This window comes from Oncorhynchus masou, chromosome 7 (genome assembly GCF_036934945.1).
Source record: "Oncorhynchus masou masou isolate Uvic2021 chromosome 7, UVic_Omas_1.1, whole genome shotgun sequence".
In the NCBI taxonomy this organism is placed as follows: domain Eukaryota; kingdom Metazoa; phylum Chordata; class Actinopteri; order Salmoniformes; family Salmonidae; genus Oncorhynchus; species Oncorhynchus masou.
In genome coordinates this window covers 16799645-16819644 of record NC_088218.1, presented here as the reverse complement: position 1 = coordinate 16819644, position 20000 = coordinate 16799645, and the positions used below count along the sequence as shown (strand labels likewise).

Sequence of the window (20000 nt, the reverse complement as noted above, 5' to 3'; positions counted from 1 at the left end):
CTCCTCCTGTCCCTCTGTCCCTCCTCTTCTCCTCCTGTCCCTCTCTCCCTCCTCTTCTCCTCCTGTCCCTCTCTCCCTCCTCTTCTCCTCCTGTCCTTCTCTCCCTCCTCTTCTCCTCCTGTCCCTCTGTCCCTCCTCTTCTCCTCCTGTCCCTCTCTCCCTCTTCTCCTCCTGTCCCTCTGTCCCTCCTCTTCTCCTCCTGTCCCTCTGTCCCTCCTCTTCTCCTCCTGTCCCTCTCTCCCTCCTCTTCTCCTCCTGTCCCTCTCTCCCTCCTCTTCTCCTCCTGTCCCTCTGTCTCCCTCCTCTTCTCCTCCTGTCCCTCTGTCTCCCTCCTCTTCTCCTCCTGTCCCTCTGTCTCCCTCCTCTTCTCCTCCTGTCCCTCTGTCTCCCTCCTCTTCTCCTCCTGTCCCTCTCTCCCTCCTCTTCTCCTCCTGTCCCTCTCTCCCTCCTCTTCTCCTCTTCTCCTCCTGTCCACTCTGAAGTCTTTCAATTCTCAAGGTGCTGCATCAGATGAACTGTTAAAACAAAAAAAGAACAACAGCATTCTGCTGTTTACTAGAAATATGCTTTCATTCTGTCTTTTAAATAACACATTGTTCAAGTTTTGTTTCTTGTTTCGATAGGTACTTTTGAATTGTAATGTGAAGAGCTTGATAACTTGCACAGCACACTGCTAGTTTCTGCCGTTCTGTTTGTGTGTTTTATGTTACGCTGAAATGCCAGAGTAAAACCTGATTCTCAACTGAGAATCATTTGAGAATTGTCTGAGAATGAACCACTCTTTGTCTGTCTGTCTTATCTGTCTCTGTGTCTAAAGAATTATTGTGTGAAGCTGTTTCCCTCCTGATTGGTCTGGTCTGATTGTGACTCATTCCTGTTTGTACGGTGCCCAGCATGATGAAGCAAACGGATTTATCTACCGTTGTTTTGTTCACTCTTTTCTGTTGGTTTACCATTTTATTTCAACACTTTGATAGCATCTTATGTGCTTAGATTGAACAGGATCAGTTCATCTTAAACAACTTAATTTATTAAAAAAGAACCATGTTTAATAGCTTTTATGAAATACATTAGCATTTCTGAAAACAAAAGACGAGAACATCTGAAGCTGTTGTCCTTAATCAAATGCTGTAGAACTCCGTTACCCAGAATGCAACAATTCGGTAAGGTGTGAGTGGGTCATGGATGTATATTTAATGACTACAAACACATTCATCCAAAAAATATTACATTCGCCGAGACCCACTCCCTCAAATTACAAACAAGTGTAGTGGGTGACACTTTTGTCCGGGAATTAAACTTCCAGACTGCTCATTTAAATGTCATTACATTTAAATTACTGTTATGGAGGCAGGTTGCTTTTTAGAATGTTAGCAATAAAGAGCTGTGCTGATTGAACTAGTGTGTGTGTGTGTGTGTGTGTGTGTGTGTGTGTGAGAGAGAGAGGTGATGGGTGTATCACTCTCTCAATCTGGTGAATAGACTGCTGATCACTACTGTTGGACTCTGTCTTTAAAATAAAAACTCTATAGACCTCTTTGTTTCTGAATGACAAACTCATCACTAATGTTTTGGTTTCTATGTTTTGTAAAACAAAAAAATAAATGATACTAGAACATTATTCTGTTTTTTTAAAACTTATTTTTGTTTAGATTCCTTGTGTGTGTGTAGGGGTTGCAGTGAGGGGTTATCAGCTGAGGCCACTGACCCTCAGACTTTGTCCATGTAGAAGGTATATCATTAACTCTACCTAATACTGTCCCTCCCTGTGTGTGTCTGTGTGTGTTACACCTTCCCCCTCATTTAGAGCCAATGTGCTGAGCTCAGGATGACCAGGGTGTGTGTGAACAGTGGATACCAGCCCAGACACTGTGTGTGTGTTCACTAATCACTATCACAGAGTTGAACCACCATGAAAACGGTGACAAACACAACCTAAGACAGGAGGTGAAGTGTGTTAGGCACCATGTGTGATGGTAATGATGACATGAATGATGAACAGCCACCAGTAAGGTGTACAGATAAAGGTGCTCTGCTACGGTGTGTCTTTCTGTCCAGTGCTGTGTGTATGTCGAGATGAGTGCGTAGACACAGCGTGATCCCAGCGATTGATGATTACCCTGGAAGTGTGTGTGTGTGATCAGTTCGTGTTGTTGGAGCTGGTGTCGAGACTCTGAACCCGTCATGGAATCGGGAAAGGTACGATCTCTCTTCGTACACTTTTACACACTCTAGCTCTCTCTCTCTCACACACACACACACACATTCTCGTTTTGAGGTATCTAATCCATTTACTAAACAGATGTTGAAAGCCAAGCTGTTCATTTCATAATGTAGTAAAAGTTCCTACTGTTCAATACTGACTGACCGATGCTCTGTAGCTACACACAAGGACAGGTGTGTGTGTGTGTGTGTGTGTGTGTGTCATGATTAATCCGAGGGAGAGTACCATTGATTTGACAGTTAATTTGTTGATGGCATGAGAGAGCTGGTTCGATCAGTGATTCATCTGTTTTTTTAGTTCTGACAGAAACCCATCTGGAAACAGGAACAGCAGCAAGCAGTCTGTGTTTTATTCCATCATTGACACACCTTTATCACTTTGTTAGGGGGCAGAGCAGCTTTAATATTACAGACAGATTGTAGCTTCCATCAGTGTAATTGTCTGCATAATTTCCAATCCCACATACATATTTTTTTGTAAATATAGATCATTTTAAATATATATATAATTTTTAAATATATTTCCCTTCTTTATTTTTCCCCCTAACCCTACCACCCCTCCCCTAATTGGAGTAAACTAATGGACAACAACACTTAGGCTTCTACTTCTACTTCCATACTACAAACATTTCACAGACGATATATTTTACATGAGTTATCGTTTGTTTTCCACCCCGTGTTTCAGCTGCAGTAACCTCAACCCCTCCCCTCTATCTCTGAAGACCCGTTTGGAATTCTAGCTCCCGTAGATTTTCCAACTCTGTGATGTTTCACAAAAAGCTCTGAACCTTTCTGTTCTCGTAGTTTCTACAGATTGTAAATGGAAGATAAACACCTTTGCTAAGAGTTTGATTATATTATTGGCCGATTGACTATGACTTATCAAATCACCCAGCACTGCTATCTGCAGAGTTGGCTCCAAGTAAACGTTGCAATTGTTTCGCCATTCCTGAACCTGCGACCAAAAACAAGCTTCATATGGGCAGTACAAGAACAAGTGAGCTTATGATTCTGTCTCTTCGCAGCAAAATCTGCAGAGCTGGGATGGTTGTATCCCAATATGTATAACATTCTACTGGCTGCAAGAATGTACTATAATCATTGAAATGGAGAAACTCAACGTTTTTTGTCTCAGTTCATAGACCATGTGCCATGGAATCGTTACCATCCAACTATTTTGCAACCTGTATGGCGCCACGGTCAACATTCAGGTCATCAAGTAAAACTGGCGTGCAGTTGAAGGCGAATGTTTACGTACACCATAGCCAAACACATTTAAACTCAGTTTTTCACAATTCCTGACATTTACTCCAAGTAAAACGGCCCTGTCTTAGGTCAGTAAGGATCACCACTTTATTTTAAGAATGTGAAATGTCAGAATGATAGTAGTGGGTCAGACGTTTACATTCACTCAATTAGTATTTGGTAGCATTGCCTTAAACAATTTAAACTTGGGACAAATGTTTCATGTAGCCTTCCCAAGCTTCCCACAATAAGTTGGGTGAATTTTGACCCGTTCCTCCTGACAGAGCTGGTGTAACTGAGTCAGGTTTGTTGGTCTCCTTACTCGCACACACTTTTTCAGTTTTGCCCAGAAATGTTCTATAGGATTGAGGCCAGGGCTTTGTGATAGCCACTCCAATACCTTGACTTTGTTGTCCTTAAGCCATTTTTCCACAACTTTGGAAGTATGCTTGGGGTCATTGTCCATTTGGAAGACCCATTTTCGACCAAGTTTTAACTTCCTGACCGATGTCTTGAGATGTTGCTTCAATATAGCCACATAATTTTCATTCCTCATGATGACATTTATTTTGTGAAGTGCACCAGTCCCTCCTGCAGCAAAGCACCCCCACAACATGATGCTGCCTCCCCTGTGCTTCACAGTTGGGATGCTGTTCTTTGGCTTGCAATCCACCCCCTTTTTCCTCCAAACATAACGATGGTCATTATGGCCAAACAGTTCTATTTGTGTTTCATCAGACCAGAGGACATTTGTTCAAAAAGTACGATCTTTGTCCCCATGTGCAGTTGCAAACCTGAGCGGACTTTCAGGTTATTTCGATATAGGACTCGTTTTACTGTGGATATAGATACTTTTGTACCTGTTTCCTCCAGCATCTTCACAAGGTCCTTTGCTGTTGTTCTGGGATTGATTTGCACTTTTCGCACCAAAGTACATTCATCTCTAGGAGACAGAACGCATCTCCTTCCAGAGCGGTATGACGGCTGCATGGTCCCATGGTGTTTATACTGGCATACTACTGTTTGTACAGATGAACGTGGTACCTTCAGGAGTTTGGAAATTCCTCCCAAGGATGAACCAGACTTGTGGAGGTCTGCAATTTACTTTTAGGTCTTGGCTGAATTCTTTTGATTTTCCCATGATGTCAAGCAAAGAGGCAGTGAGTTTGAAGGTAGGCCTTGAAATACATCCACAGGTACACCTCCAACTGACTCAAATGATGTCAATTAGCCTATCAGAAGTTTATAAAGCCATGACATCATTTTCTGGAACTTACTTTGTAAACTTCTGACCCACTGGAATTGTGATACAGTGAATTTTAAGTGAAATAATCTGTCTGCAAACAATTGTTAGAAAAATGACTTGTGTCATGCACAAAGTAGATGTCCTAACAGACTTGCCAAAACTAAAGTTTGTTAACAAGAAATTTGTGGAGTGGTTGAAAAATGAGTTTTAATGATTCCAACCTAAGTGTATGTATGTATGTATGTATGTAAACTTCTGACTTCAACTGTATTTTTGTATTTATTACAGGGGTTTTTTGTTGACAATTTTGGTCTTTAATGCAGGGCCAACAAACAAGTTGCCTACCTTTCCACTTGACTCCATTTTTGCAGTAATGCTGCAATCAGTCGGTTGTAATTTTGGAGCAGAAATGTCCATATATTTTTATTAACAGCATGTGTCACACACCTAATTCAACTAGTCAAGTAAATATCAAGCCCTTGATTAGTTGAATCAGGAAACAGTAACACTGAGTAATGTGAAGATGTTTTGTTGCTCTGTTATAAGCAGTATTTACAGCAGGTGGGACTGCATGGTGCATTGAACTGGTTCCCTGCCCACTAGTTCAGCTCATTACAGGCACCTTTTCACATCTGTGTGTCCTACAGCAGCTGACAGGCACTCTAACCCTAGCAGTGTTTTCAGCAGTCTTGGGTTCTCTACAGTACGGATACAGCCTGGGAGTCATCAATGCACCACAGAAGGTACACACACACACTGTTTATTTTAGTCATGAGTAAACAGCAAGTACTATTACAAACCTTTACTTTGTTTCCTAGGTGATAGAGCAGCATTATGGGCGGTCCCTGGGGGTGCTCCCTGAGGAGCCTTTCCCCCTATCAGAGAACGGTACAGGGACAGAGAAGCAGGAAGTGCATCCCTCTGTGGTCATGTATTGGTCTCTGTCTGTATCGATCTTCTCCATTGGGGGAATGGTGTCGTCCTTCCTGGTGGGCTTCGTTGGAGACCTGAGAGGAAGGTGTGTGTGAGCATCCGAACCTCCCTCTTCCTCTATCTGTCTCAAGACGAAACTGAACGCGCTTCTGTGACTGACTGAGTTTGAACTCGGGTCTTCTGTATGCCACAAGACTGTGTTAGCCCACTGAGCTAATGCCTATGCTGTCTGTACAGGGTGAAGGGCATGTTGATGGTGAATGTGTTAGCAGTAATAGCAGGTCTACTGATGGTGATGGCTAAGATGTGGAAACCTCACGTCATGGTCATCGCTGGACGATGTGTCATGGGATTCTACTGTGGTGAGTAAGTTACACACTCGACTACATCAGGAAGGAAGTATCTGTCCACCAACAAAGCTGGTTACGATGCCCCCCCTCTCAATTACATTTAAATTCAAGGTCTTTATAGATACAAAAGTAGAGGTAGATAATATACAAAAGTGAAATAAACAATAAAAATGAACACCAACATCACACTCATAAAAAATCCAAAAGAATAAAGACATTTCAAATGTCATATTACGTGCAAATAGTTAAAGTACAAAAAGGAAAATAAATAAGCATAAATATGGGTTGTATTTACAATGGTGTTTGTTTTTCACTGGTTGCCCTTTTCTTGTGGCAACAGGTCACAAATCTTGCTGCTGTGATGGCACACGGTGGAATTTCACCCAGTAGATATGGGAGTTTATCTAAACCGGGTTTGTTTTCAAATTCTGAGGTTTCCACCTCATTTTGTGGGCAGTGTACACATAGCCGGTCTTGAGAGCCAGGTTTGCCTAAGGCGACATTTCTCAAAAGCAAGGCGATGTTCACTGAGTCTGTACATAGTCAAAGCTTTCCTTAATTTTGTGTCAGTCACAGTGGTCAGGTATTCTGCCACTGTGTGCTCTCTGTTTAGGGCCAAATAGTATTCTAGTTTGCTCTGTTTTTTTTGTTAATTCTTTCCAATGTGTCAAGTAATTATCTTTTTGTTTTCTCATGATTTGGTTGGGTCTAATTGTGCTGATGTCCTGGGGCTCTGTAGGGTGTTTTTGTGTTTGTGAATAGAGCCCCAGGACCAGCTTGCTTAGGGGACTCTTCTCCAGGTTCATCTCTCTGTAGGTGATGGCTTTGTTATGGAAGGTTTGGGAATCATTTCCTTTTAGGTGGTTGTAGAATTTAACAGCTCTTTTCTGGATTTTGATAATTAGTGGGTATCGGCCTAATTCTGCTCTGCATGCAATTTGTTGTGTTTTACGTTTACGTCTCTCTCTCCCCTTCTCTCTCTCAGGTCTGTCCTCAGGGTTAGTTCCTATGTATATAGGGGAGATAGCTCCCATGGCCTACAGAGGATCTCTGGGAACCTTACATCAGCTGGCTATTGTTACTGGTATACTACTGAGTCAGGTAAGAACACACACACACACACACACACACACACACACACACACACACACACACACACACACACACACACACACACTATCCCCCCGGTACTGTCTGTCCTCTAACTCTATCCCCCTGGCACTGTCTGTCCTCTAACTCTATCCCCCTGGCACTGTCTGTCCTCTAATCTCTATCCCCCTGTCACTGTCTGTCCTCTAATCTCTATCCCCCTGTCACTGTCTGTCCTCTAATCTCTATCCCCCTGGCACTGTCTGTCCTCTAATCTCTATCCCCCTGGCACTGTCTGTCCTCTAATCTCTATCCCCCTGGCACTGTCTGTCCTCTAATCTCTATCCCCCTGTCACTGTCTGTCCTCTAATCTCTATCCCCCTGTCACTGTCTGTCCTCTAACTCTCCCCCCCTGTCATCCCTCTAATCTCTATCCCCCTGTCACTGTCTGTCCTCTAACTCTATCCCCCACTGTCTGTCACTGTCTGTCCTCTAATCTCTATCCCCCTGGTACTGTCTGTCCTCTAACTATCCTCTATCCCCCCCTGTCACTGTCTGTCCTCTAATCTCTATCCCCCTGGCACTGTCTGTCCTCTAATCTCTATCCCCCTGGCATCCCCCTGTCTGTCTGTCCTCTAATCTCTATCCCCCTGGCACTGTCTGTCCTCTAACTCTATCCCCCTGGCACTGTCTGTCCTCTAATCTCTATCCCCCTGTCACTGTCTGTCCTCTAATCTCTATCCCCCTGTCACTGTCTGTCCTCTATTTTTTTTATTTTTTTATTTCACCTTTATTTAACCAGGTAGGCTAGTTGAGAACACGTTCTCATTTACAACTGTGACCTGGCCAAGATAAAGCATAGCAGTGTGAACAGACAACACAGAGTTACACATGGAGTAAACAATTAACAAGTCAATAACACAGTGGAGAAAAAAGTCGGGAGTCTATATACAATGTGTGCAAAAGGCATGAGGAGGTAGGCGAATAATTACAATATTGCAGATTAGCACTGGATTGATAAATGATCATGTACAGGTAGAGATATTTGTGTGCAAAAGAGCAGAAAAGTAAATAAATAAAAACTGTGGGGATGAGGTAGGTGAAAATGGGTGGGTTATTTACCAATAGATTATGTACAGCTGCAGCGATCGGTTAGTTGCTCAGATAGCTGATGTTTGAAGTTGGTGAGGGAGATAAAGGTCTCCAACTTCAGCGATTTTTGCAATTCCTTCCAGTCACAGGCAGCAGAGTACTGGAACGAAAGGCGGCCGAATGAGGTGTTGGCTTTAGGGATGATCAGTGAGATACACCTGCTGGAGCGCGTGCTACGGATGGGTGTTGCCATCGTGACCAGTGAACTGAGATAAGGCGGAGCTTTACCTAGCATGGCCTTGTAGACGACCTGGATCTCTATCCCCCTGTCACTGTCTGTCCTCTAATCTCTATCCCCTTGGCACTGTCTGTCCTCTAATCTCTATCCCCCTGGTACTGTCTGTCCTTTATCCTCTATCCCCCTGGCACTGTCTGTCCTCTAATCTCTATCCCCCTGGCACTGTCTGTCCTCTAATCTCTATCCCCCTGGTACTGTCTGTCCTTTATCCTCTATCCCCCTATCCTCTATCCCCCTGGCACTGTCTGTCCTCTAATCTCTATCCCCCTGTCACTGTCTGTCCTCTAATCTCTATCCCCCTGTCACTGTCTGTCCTTTATCCTCTATCCCCGTCACTGTCCGTCCCTAATCTCTATCCCCCTGTCACTGTCTGTCCTCTAATCTCTACCCCCTGGTACTGTCTGTCCTCTAACCTCTACCCCCCTGGCACTGTCTGTCGTCTAATCTCTACCCCCCTGGTACTGTCTGTCCTCTAATCTCTACCCCCCTGGCACTGTCTGTCCTTTATCCCCCTGTCACTGTCTGTCCTCTAATCTCTGTCCCCCTGTCACTGTCTGTGTCCGTCCCTAATCTCTATCCCCCTGTCACTGTCTGTCCTCTAATCTCTGTCCCCCTGTCACTGTCTGTGTCCATCCCTAATCTCTGTCCCCCTGTCTCTCTCTGTGTCCGACCCTAATCTCTGTCCTCCTGTCTCTCTGTGTCCGTCTTTAATCTCTGTCCACCTGTCTCTCTCTGTGTTTGTCCATAATCTCTGTCCTCCTGTCTCTCTCTGTGTCTGTCCCTCATCTCTGTCCCCCTGTCTCTCTCTGTGTCTGTCCCTCATCTCTGTCCCCGGTTTCTCTCTGCCCCGTCCCTAATCTCTGTCCACCTGTCTCCCAGTGTCTGTCCCTCATCTCTGTCCCCCTGTCTCTCTCTGTGTCTGTCCCTAATCTCTGTCCTCCTGTCTCCCTCTGTGTCTGTCCCTAATCTCTGTCCCCCTGTCTCTCTCTGTGTCCATCTTTAATCTCTGTCCTCCTGTCTCTATCTGTGTTTGTCCCTGATCTCTGTCCTCCTGTCTCTCTCTGTGTCTGTCCCTAATCTCTGTCCCCCTGTCTCTCTCTGTGTCTGTCCCTAATCTCTGTCCCCCTGTCTCTCTCTGTGTCTGTCCCTCATCTTTGTCCCCCTGTCTCCCAGGTGCTTGGTCTAGAGTTCCTCCTGGGTAATGACTACTTCTGGCCGCTGCTGCTGGGTCTGTCTGGAGCTCCTGCTGTTTTACAATCTCTACTGCTGCCACTGTGTCCTGAAAGTCCCAGATACCTCTACATCAAGAGAGGCATGGTGGAGGAGGCCAAAAATAGTATGTACTGTAGAAATCTCAGATCTCTCTTAGAAAATACAGTACCAGTCAAAAGTTTGGACACACCTACTTATTCAAGGATTTTTCTTTATTTGTACTATTTTCTACATTGTATAATAGTAGTGAAGACATCACAACTATGAAATAAGCAGATATGGAATCATGTAGTAACCAAGAAAGGGTATTTTATATTTGAGATTCTTCAAAGTAACCACCCTTTGCCTTCATGACAGTTTTCCACACTCTTGGCATTCTCTCAACCAGCTTCATGAGGTAGACCCAAAAGAAGACCCAGAGTTACCTCTGCTGCAGAGGATAAGTTCATTAGAGTTACCCGCCTCAGAAATTGCATCCCAAATAACTGCCTTACTGAGTTCAAGTAACAGACACATCTCAACATCAACTGTTCAGAGGAGACATCGTGAATCAGGCCTTCGTGGTCGAATTGCTGCATAGAAACCACTACCAAAGGGCACCAATAGAAGAAGAGACTTGCTTGGGACAAGAAACACGAGCAATGGACATTAGACCGGTGGAAATCTGTCCTTTGGTCTGATGAATTCAAATTGGAGAGTTTAGGTTCCAACTGCCGTGTCTTTGTGAGAAGCAGAGTAGGTGAACGGATGATCTCCGCATGTGTAGTTCCCACCGTGAAGCATGGAGGAGGAGGTGTGGGGGTGCCTTGCTGGTGACGCTGTCTGTGAATTCAATGCACACTTAGAATTCAATGCACACTTAACCAGCATGGCTACTACAGCATTCTGCAGTGATATGCCATCCCATTTGGTTTGCGCTTTGTGGGACTATCATTTGTTTTTCAACAGGACAATGACTCAACACATCTCCATGCTGTGTAAGGGCTTTCTGACCAAGAAGGAGAGTGCTGCATCAGATGACCTGGCCTCCACAATCACCCAACCTCAATCCAATTGAGATGGTTTGGGATGAGTTGGACAAAAGAAAAAGCATCCAACAAGTGCTCAGCATATGTGGGAACTCCCGTTGGAAAAGACTGTTGGAAAAGCATTCCAGGTGAAGCTAGTTGAGAGAATATCAAGAGTGTGCAAAGCTGTCATCAAGGCAAAGGGTGGCTTCTTTGAAGAATCTAAAATCTATTTAGGTTTGTTTAAAACATTTGTGGCTACTATCAAATCAAAATCATATCAAATCAAATGTATTTATATAGCCCTTCTTACATCAGCTGATATATTGAAGTGCTGTACAGAAACCCAGCCTAAACCCCCAAACAGCAAGCAATGCAGGTGTAGAAGCACGGTGGCTAGGAAAAACTCCCTAGAAAGGTCAAAACCTAGGAAGAAACCTAGAGAGGACCCAGGCTATGAGGGGTGGCCAGTCCTCTTCTGGCTGTGCCGGTGGAGATTATAACAGAACATGGCCAAGATGTTCAAATGTTCAAAAATGACCAGCATGGTCAAATAATAATAATCACAGTAGTTGTCGAGGGTGTAACAAGTCACCACCTTAGGAGTAAATGTCAGTTGGCTTTTCATAGCCAATCATTAAGAGTATCTCTACCACTCCTGCTGTCTCTAGAGAGTTGAAAACAGCAGGTCTGGGACAGGTAGTACGTCCAATGAACAGGTCAGGGTTCCATAGCCGCAGGCAGAACAGTTTAAACTGGAGCAGCAGCACGGCCAGGTGGACTGGGGACAGCAAGGAGTCATCATGCCAGGTAGTCCTGAGGCATGGTCCTAGGGCTCAGGTCCTCCGAGAGAGAGAAAGAAAGAGAGAATGAGAGCATACTTAAATTCACACAGGACACCTAATAAGACAGGAGAATTACTCCAGACATAACAGACTGACCCTAGCCCCCCGACACAAACTACTGCAGCATAAATACTGGAGGCTGAGACAGGAGGGGTCAGGAAACACTGTGGCCCCATCCGATGATACCCCCGGACAGGGCCAAACAGGCAGGATATAACCCCACCCACTTTGTCAAAGCACAGCGCCAACACCACTAGAGGGATATCTTCAACCACCAACTTACCATCCTGAGACAAGGCCAAGTATAGCCCACAAAGATCTCCGCCACGGCACAACCCAAGGGCGGCGCCAACCCAGACAGGAAGATCACATCAGTGACTCAACCCACTCGAGTGGGTTGTTATTTCATAGTTTATGTCTTCGCTATTATTCTACAATGTAGAAAATAGTATAAATAAATAATAACCCTTGAATGAGTAGGTGTGTCCAAAATACACACTTGCTGTGTGTGTGCGTTTGTAGGTCTGCGTCGTCTGAAGGGAGAGTATGACCCATCAGCTGACCTGGAGGAGATGAGGAGGGAGAAGGAGGAGGTGGAGAAGGAGGCGCAAGTCTCTATCGCTGTCCTGGTACGTTCAATATCTAGTCTACTGAACATCTGGTCTGTTGCTGTCTAATCCATGTCAGTCTGGTCCTGTATTCATAATGTGATATGTGTCTGTAGTCCTGTATTAATAATGTGATATGTGTCTGTAGTCCTGTATTAATAATGTGATATGTGTCTGTAGTCCTGTATTAATAATGTGATGTGTCTGTGGTCTTCTAGGTGCGGTCGTCTCTCTACAGGCAGCAGCTGTTTGTAGCCCTGATGATGCATCTCTCTCAACAACTGTCTGGAATTAACGCTGTGAGTTACAGAGACAGAGAGACAGAGAGACAGAGAGACAGACAGAGAGACAGAGAGACAGAGAGAGAGACAGAGAGAGAGAGAGAGTTTTGAGTTTTAAGTTTTAAATACTCTTTATTGGGTCTGGGGGCCCACCACACTATAAATACTCATACAAAACCACAGTTACACATCAATTAAAAACACAACTCCAATTCCTCCTCCACAGTAACTACACACAACAGCCTCTGAATACCCCATATACTCAAAAACAGATCGATATTGTTGACAAGTTTATAATAGGCAAACTCAACCCTTAGTCTCGCTGCCAACATTCCCTCCAGCATTCCCACCACATCCACAGACCCCTGTCCCCGAATACTGTTCTTTCGGGTCTTCCATATCGCTAATTTTGCTACCCCTAACACAAAATTAAGCAACACAACTATACCCTTTTGACTGAACCTGTACTTTGGCCCAAATATATACATTTGGGAAGAAAAAACCTCTCCCAACGTTGAGAACCAATCAGTGATCAGTTCAATCATCCCGACCAACCTGGGACACAGTAAAAACAGATGTGCCAGAGATTCAGACTCAGCACAGAATGGACACCCCTCTCCAACAGTAGGATCCAGGTGTATCAGATGCATGTTGGTGGCTATAGCTCCATGTATTATCCTCCATTGGAGGTCAGCTGTCCTCTTATCAATAGGCAGTTTATATAATGATCGCCAACAGCCTTTTGGAGAGGCACCTGGACCAAGCACATCCGCCCACCTCGTCGTTTTTACCCCTTCCAGGGAAAAGGCATGGGACACCATTACACATGTTCTGTACATGGCCTTCTTTCCCACCTCCTTGAACTCCCCCAGCTCCGGTGTATGGAAGGAAAGCAGCATCCCCACGTCCTTTTCAAATGCCCCCATCACAGCACTAACAATCAGTGCAGGGAACATAATCCAGACCCTCCTTCCACCGATCAGAATTGGAAGTGTCAGTCACATACGGCAGATGAAGCTCTGGCAAGGATTCACAGACCTCATCGACGACCTTCCTCAGTAGGCGAGATGATTGGATCCCTGCTCTTTCTCCCAGCTCCTCCAACGATCTGCTCCTGCTCCGCATCAGATGACCCAGCTTGGTACACCCCACGCCTAACAGGCATGAACGTAGTCTGGCTGAACACAGAACACGGGACTGGATGGCAGTGTTATGAAAAAGAGGCTCTTCAAAAAGCCACATCCCTGGTGGCGTGCCGCCTTACGGGACTTGACAAAGACTCTCCAAGCCTGCATAACAGACTCATAAAATGGAGTCAGGCCAGTCAAATCACCCCCCTCCAGTTTTAAGAGGAAAAGATGCCTGTCTAAGCCCAAATAACCCGCTCTCCTCATCAATGTGTAGGCTGTTTCAACCCAGCTAGAACAGTCTCTGAACAAAAATCTCTGGGCTGCTTGGAGCCGGAAAGCCATGATTCTAGAGGAAATGTCCACCAGGCCTTGCCCACCCTCGTGCAGTGGCAGGTACAGGGCTGCAGCTTTGATCCAGTGTTGTCCAGACCAGAAGAAATTGACAAGGATCCTCTGAAGCTCTTGTATCAGACCCTTTGGTGGCTGTAAAATCATTAGTCTGTGCCACAGGGTAGAAGCAGCAAGATTATTAGCTACCAGGACCCGTCTCCTATAAGACAGCTGGGGCAACACCCATTTCCACCTTGACAGTCTAGCACACACTTTTTCCACTACACCCTCCCAGTTCTTTTTCTGAAAGACATTGGAGCCTAGAAAAGTCTTCATCCCATCTCTGCCCCACTGAAGCCCCCCTGGTAACCTTGGAGTGGACCCCATCTGAAGCTGACCTGCCCACAGCGCTTCACTCTTTCCCCAATTGACTCTAGCTGAGGAGGCCCCCTCATACACCTTTAAAGTGTTTGAGAGAACCTTAACATCCTCACCCCCTGTAATAAAAACTATCACGTCATCTGCATACGCAGACAGTGCTATCGTGGGACCCTTCATTACACCTGGCACAGAGAAACCAGTAAGCTTCGCTCTTAAAAAACAAAGCATTGGTTCAATCGCCAGACTATATAACTGCCCTGAGATTGGGCATCCCTGCCTGATGCCCCTTTGGACAGGGATGGGGCAACTTAAACCACCACCCACCTTCACCATACACGAGGCCCCAGCATACAGTAAATTCACCCAAGACAGACAAACATCCCCAAACCCAAAGGCTTTCATTGTTTTAAACAAGTAATGATGGTCCACACGATCAAAAGCCTTCTCCTGATCCAACGAAAGTAAACCCACATTTACATCAGACAGTTTACAAATGTCTAAAACATCTCTTATCATAAACAAGTTGTCAACAATAGAGCGATCAGGTACACAGTAGGACTGGTCCTTGTGGATCAACACTCCCAGATACTCTTTCAACCTATTTGAGAGACATTTAGAAACAATTTTGTATTCTGCGCATAGCAAAGCAACAGGTCTCCAATTTTTCATGAAAGCCAAATCCCCCTTTTTTGGCAACAGTGAAAGCACCGCACGTTGACAGGATACAGGAAGAGAACCCTCATGAATAGATTCACACACCACTTCATAAAAATCCTCTCCAATAGACCCCCAAAGTGCTTATAGAACTCAGATGGTAAACCATCGATGTTAGGGGCTCGGCCTGTTGAGAGCTGCATAACTGCTGTGGACAGCTCCTGCAGTGTAATGTCTGCGTCCAATGCGACTCTCTGCTCAGGTCCCAATTGAGGAAAACCATGTAACAACTGTTCAGTACACAGAGAGTCACAATCCTCCGCCTTATAAAGAGACGAGTAGAAATCCACGGCATGTTGACGCATTTCAATATCATTCGTGGTCACCTTCCCATCAGGGAGACGAAGGCAGACCATCTGTTTTCTTTGAAACGTCGACTGTCCCAGGTTTAAAAAAAAGCACTAGGAGCATCCATATCCTTGAGGGAGGCGAAACGAGACCTAATCAAGGCACCCTTCACTCTTTCATGCAGAAACGACCTCAGTTCATGTCTCTTGTCCTGTAAATTCATGACTAGTCCAGGGTCGTTCTGAGTGAGCAACTTCAATTCAATATACTTGATGTCCTGTTCAAGGGCCCTGATAGTCTCTTTAACTTCATTTTGAGACAGAGCTGTTGACAAAATATTCGTATTTGGGCCTTCCCACCATTGTCTCAAGGACTCAAAATTCCCCTTTATAACCCTCCATTTTTCCCAAAACAACAAAAACCTGTCACAAAACATGACATAATGTAACAATTTAACATTAAAATACCAGTAAGGGGATGACCTTCGTGGACAGGACAAGTGAATATCAACAGTAACAATATGATGATCAGAGAAACCCACAGGAGTAATGGCACACTTTCCAACCCTACTACAGTATTGCTCAGATACATACAACCTGTCTAACCTTGCTGCACTGACACGACCTTCATTAATTTTTAGCCATGTGAACTGCCTAACTTTTGCATTTCTAACTCTCCACACATCAGAAAGCTCAAACTCAGTTAATAGGCCAGACAGGCAAGTGGCTGACTGCAGGTGAGGTTCTTCAGCAGTGCGATCAACAGTAAAATCCACTGTACAATTCCAGTCACCACCTAAAACTATACACTCCTCTTGGTCACACTGTCTTAAGGTTTCCTTCATTTGATCAAAAACCGCAATACGCTCTGTACCCTCATTAGGAGCATAAACATAAAAAATAAAAAATAAAAATCCCATAACATCCACCTTGACCAATAAAACCCAACCCTTGACAATCTCTGTTGTAGATACCACAGTCACCCCTAAGCCTGAGGAAAACAAGATTGCCACCCCAGCACTGAAATTAGTACCATGACTGAGTACATGCTGCCCCTCCCACCACATACCCCAGTCAACCTCATTTTCCTCATCACTATGTGTCTCCTGTAGGAAAACTACATTAAGTCTTTTCTGTTTTATTACTTCTAATACCCAAGCCCTCTTATTCCTGTCCCTTCCCCCATTAATATTAAGAGAACCTACCCTTAGTACCTCCATGTAGAAAAGAGAAAAGAAAAGCAGAAGAAACCACAGAGAAACCAACGAGAAAAAAGACACCCTATGAAGCATGATCATCATCATAATTTTTTTTTCTTCTCTTAACCTGACTACGTTTCCCACCACCTTTTGCTGCTGCAACAGCAGTTATACATTTCCTCAAGCGAAACCGCTTCTTCTCACTCAACTGGTCTAACCCCACCGTCTTCTGTAACATCACAGCTGACCTCACAAACTTATCAACATCAAAATAATCTGCCAATTTGACAGATTTCCCAAAAGTCTAACTAGAAAATAATTTACCTCCTCTAGATCATAAACTGAGTCATCACCAGCAGCTGTCATATCTGAAGAGATCTCCATATCATTCTCCTGATCCTCAGCTGAGACCACAGACAACTGACTCCCCTCTACCACATCCCTTTCAACACTCCCCACTTGCACCTCATCACTCGTACCAAGCATCTCCTCCACTACCTGGGAGACTAGCCCCACCTGAACATCACTACTCATAGTGGGAATCTCCTCCACTAACTGGGAGCCTAGCTCCACATTAACCCCAGCACTCGTAGTGGGCATCTCCTCCACTACCTGGGAGCTTAGCTCCACATGAACCCCAGCACTCGTAGTGGGCATCTCCTCCACTACCTGGGAGCCTAGCTCCACATGAACCCCAGCACTCGTAGTGGGCATCTCCTCCACTACCTGGGAGCTTAGCTCCACATGAACCCCAGCACTCATTACTCATAGTGGGCATCTCCTCCACTACCTGGGAGCCTAGCTCCACATGAACCCCAGCACTCGTAGTGGGCATCTCCTCCACTACCTGGGAGCTTAGCTCCACATGAACCCCAGCACTCGTAGTGGGCATCTCCTCCACTACCTGGGAGCTTAGCTCCACATGAAAACCCTCCTGTACCTCATTACTCATAGTGGGCATCTCCTCCACTACCTGGGAGCCTAGCTCCACATGAACCCCAGCACTCGTAGTGGGCATCTCCTCCACTCCCTGGGAGCCTAGCTCCACATGAACCCCAGCACTCATAGTGGGCATCTCCTCCACTCCCTGGGAGCCTAGCTCCACATGAACCCCCTCCTTTAACCCAGCACTCATACTGGGCACCTGCTCACCAGTCTGAGGAACTGGCTCTTCAGATACATCCTTACCTTCTACAACAATACTTTTCTGTAACATAACATTTCCTTCTAATACAAGTTGCAACCCCGTGCCCTCAACACGGATAACTTGTTCCTCAGCAACAGGTGCTTGTAGCTGCTCTACCGCTGTCGGCTCACCTCTCCCTACATCAGCGGACCCAGGCGTTATGATGACCACCTCTCCCTACATCAGTGGGCCCAGGCGTTATGATGACCACCTCTCCCTACATCAGTGGGCCCAGGCGTTACGATGACCACCTCTCCCTACATCAGCGGGCCCAGACGTTACGATGACCACCTGTGCCCTTCCCTCTGCCTTCTCCCTTTTCGGGCAAGCATGTCGCTTGTGACCAACATCCCCACACTCAAAACACAGTTGACTACCCGTACTAGCATAAGCCATATACATTCTATTGTCATGCTTGATTTTAAACGATAACTCTAATGTCTGCTCCGGTGAGTCCAAAAACATAAACACCTGTCACCGAAATGACATTACCTGTTTCAACGCCGGGTGTTTGCAACCCAACGGGACAACCTTAATTGAACTGGCGAACTTCCCAAAGCGCAATAACTCGCGCTCCAATAGCTCATTTGGAATAAACGGTGGTACATTTGAAATCGTCACCGTTGTTGACAGAAAAAAGCGGCGTAACTTGAATAAACATTCCTTTAAGAAGTACGCCATGCTCAACCATACGATCAACCAGACACTCTTCTTTAAGAAGTACGCCATGCTCAACCATACGATCAACCAGACACTCTTCTTTAAGAAGTACGCCATGCTCAACCATACGATCAACCAGACACTCTTCTTTAAGAAGTACACCATGCTCAACCATACGATCAACCAGACACTCTTCTTTAAGAAGTACACCATGCTCAACCATACGATCAACCAGACACTCTTCTTTAAGAAGTACGCTATGCTCAACCATACGATCAACCAGACACTCTTCTTTAAGAAGTACACCATGCTCAACCATACGATCAACCAGACACTCTTCTTTAAGAAATACCACCACAGCTTTATTCATCCGGGATGCATAAGCAATATTCTCATAGCCTACCTTCTCTCCTACGGCGACCAGAAATTCCTCCACCGTGACAACAGCTTCAGTAACACACCTAAAGCTGTGCCGAAGTGACAGGGACGGCATCCCCAATCGGGCTGCCATCCCCGCCAAAATCAGGGTAATTTCGATACGAAAAACAAAATACTTAATTCTACCACAACAAAAATAATAACCTTAATCATGCACAGAAAAAAAACAAATAAATACCAACAAGAAATAGCAAACCGAAAGAAAGTTGTGAATATCAAACTCTCCACCACACACGCCCTCCTTCACTCAAACAATTCCCAGCATGCACCAATCACTCCCAGCATGCAGAGAGAGAGAGACAACTGTCAGGAATCAACACTGAGTTACTGAGAGAGGGAGAGAGAGAGAGAGAGAGAGAGAGAGAGAGAGAGAACAACTGTCAGGAATCAACACTGAGTTACTGAGAGAGGGAGAGAGAGAGAGAGAACAACTGTCAGGAATCAACACTGAGTTACTGAGAGAGGGAGAGAGAGAGAGAGAGAGGAAGGGAAGAACTGTCAGGAATCAGAGACTGAGTTACTGAGAGAGGAGAGAGAGAGAGAGAGGGAACAACTGTCAGGAATCAACACTGAGTTACTGAGAGAGAGAGAGAGAGAGAGAGAGAGGGAACAACTGTCAGGAATCAACACTGAGTTACTGAGAGAGGGAGAGAGAGAGAGAGAGAGGGAACAACTGTCAGGAATCAACACTGAGTTACTGAGAGAGGAGAGAGAGAGAGAATCAACACTGAGTTACTGAGAGAAGAACTGTCAGGAATCAACACTGAGTTACTGAGAGAGGGAGAGAGAGAGTCAGGAATCAACACTGAGTTACTGAGAGAAAACACTGACTGAGGAATCAACAACTGAGGAATCAACACTGAGTTACTGAGAGAGGTAGGGAGAGAGAGAGAGAGGGAACAACTGTCAGGAATCAACACTGAGTTACTGAGAGAGGGAGAGAGAGAGAGAGAGAGAGAGAGGAACAACTGTCAGGAATCAACACTGAGTTACTGAGAGAGGGAGAGAGAGAGAGAGGAAACAACTGTCAGGAATCAACACTGAGTTACTGAGAGAGGTAGAGAGAGAGAGAGGGAACAACTGTCAGGAATCAACACTGAGTTACTGAGAGAGGGAGAGAGAGAGGAAACAACTGTCAGGAATCAACACTGAGTTACTGAGAGAGGGAGAGAGAGAGAGAGAGAGAGAGGGAACAACTGTCAGGAATCAACACTGAGTTACTGAGAGAGGGAGAGAGAGAGAGAGG

General features: G+C 45.2%; 1 protein-coding gene across 2 annotated transcripts in view; it reads left to right on the top strand.

The window, feature by feature from the left end:
* The first annotated feature begins 1924 nt into the window (after positions 1-1924).
* The window catches only part of LOC135543385 (solute carrier family 2, facilitated glucose transporter member 2-like), a 22715-nt gene continuing 4639 nt past the window's right edge, over positions 1925-20000 (top strand). Inside the window, exons 1-8 of one of the 2 annotated variants that reach the window (XM_064970595.1) lie at positions 1925-2199; positions 5365-5457; positions 5533-5732; positions 5885-6009; positions 6983-7098; positions 9650-9812; positions 12063-12169; positions 12367-12447. In XM_064970595.1, coding sequence (XP_064826667.1) covers positions 2185-2199; positions 5365-5457; positions 5533-5732; positions 5885-6009; positions 6983-7098; positions 9650-9812; positions 12063-12169; positions 12367-12447 — 900 coding nt within the window. In that variant the 5' untranslated portion in view covers positions 1925-2184. Of the gene's footprint in view, positions 2200-5361; positions 5458-5532; positions 5733-5884; positions 6010-6982; positions 7099-9649; positions 9813-12062; positions 12170-12366; positions 12448-20000 lie in introns of both variants that reach the window. The other variant, XM_064970594.1, reaches the window with a different exon arrangement.